The sequence below is a fragment of the Tigriopus californicus genome, chromosome 4 (genome assembly GCF_007210705.1).
Source record: "Tigriopus californicus strain San Diego chromosome 4, Tcal_SD_v2.1, whole genome shotgun sequence".
In the NCBI taxonomy this organism is placed as follows: Eukaryota; Metazoa; Arthropoda; class Copepoda; order Harpacticoida; family Harpacticidae; genus Tigriopus; species Tigriopus californicus.
The window spans coordinates 7,558,512-7,559,808 of NC_081443.1; the positions used below are offsets into that span (position 1 = coordinate 7,558,512).

General features: G+C 40.4%; 1 protein-coding gene across 1 annotated transcript in view; it reads right to left on the minus strand.

Moving 5' to 3' along the window:
- Nucleotides 1-335: 335 nt before the first annotated feature.
- LOC131879116 (proton-coupled folate transporter-like) overlaps nucleotides 336-1,297 on the minus strand; it is a 2,033-nt gene continuing 1,071 nt past the window's right edge. Inside the window, exons 3-5 of the mRNA XM_059225333.1 lie at nucleotides 859-1,286; nucleotides 549-791; nucleotides 336-483 (exon numbers count right to left, since the gene is read on the minus strand). Of these exons, the coding sequence (XP_059081316.1) occupies nucleotides 389-483; nucleotides 549-791; nucleotides 859-1,286 (766 nt within the window). The 3' untranslated portion in view covers nucleotides 336-388. The remainder of the gene's footprint in view (nucleotides 484-548; nucleotides 792-858; nucleotides 1,287-1,297) is intronic.

Here is a 1,297-nt window from a genome sequence, read left to right on the forward strand (position 1 = left end):
CGAGGCCAATTTGAGGATACAATAAATAAATGCCAGTTTACGGGTGAATTGATACCAGCATTATGTTTTTAAGCTTCTGAATCAAAATTTTGTTTGTGAAGGGCCCTTGAGATGTCATTTTCATACGTCTGGTTTGGTCAAATGACTCGAGAGCCATTTCTGGATCACTGTTGGCACTAAAAACTGTGGGAATCAAACGCAAGTCTTTGCTTCGGCAACAAAATGGTTCGTGAGACTCAAGATTTCTTTTGAGGGCTTGTTCACAATCATAGTAGAACCACAAGTTTTGTAATACGCTTTTGGCTAATTTCTTAAAACGACTTAAATATCTCTTCTATTGTTCTTGTTGTACGATCGTTTCTGAAGTCAGCAATTCGCCACATGTACTTTATAGCTCACCTTGCTCGTGTTCCTCCACATTTTGTGACAACATGGATCTCATTGAAGTTATGGCGAAGCTTCCAAAACAACCCAATGGAACATCTATGGAATACAATGCAGCAACGGATTCAGTTAATGCTCCATGGACCATCGAATTTCAATCTTACCCCAAAATGCCATGGTGACAGAAAAACTGAAGCTTAGTAGCGTCAAAGCAGACATTTTGGACAACAGGCCCATTAGACACACCCATTTATCCTGGACCTTTAAAGTTTGCTTTAAGATTGGCATCAAAACCAAGAGCATCAGAGAGCTCATTCCGTATCTCGATCCAAACCAATAGCTGAACATTTGGAACTCCATCTTGATAGGCTTGTCTTTTAAAAACAAGAACACGATATCCATCTCACCTAAAACAAAGATATGATTCTTAATGGTTGTTAGAATCTGTATGATGATAAAGCATCCCTTTCTTACCCGCTGTTATCAATTGAAGAATGATCAACATGACCAACAGGACTAGAATGTTCCGTTTTTCGTTGCCTGACCTTTCCACGAAGCATATTCTAAACGAGCTCTTCAAATGACCCAATGAGAAGATTTGGGTCCAATTCCACTCTAGAGGTTTGGTCATTCCATTGGGATAAATGTTATCCACAAATATCAGTGTATATGACATACAGAGCAAATGACAAGCAGCAATGCAAACGAACACGAACAATGGCGAAAAATTCGTTGCAAGATAACCGGATGCAAATGGTCCTGTTGTTCCAGCCAGGAAATTCATGCTAAGGAGGATCGAAATCCGGGTGGTTCTTTGTTTCAATGGGCTCACCACGCTCATGTAAGCCAAAACTGCCGTGAGAATTCCCGTGAAGCTTCCAAACATACCGAAAAAGAAGCTGGCCAAACTGCT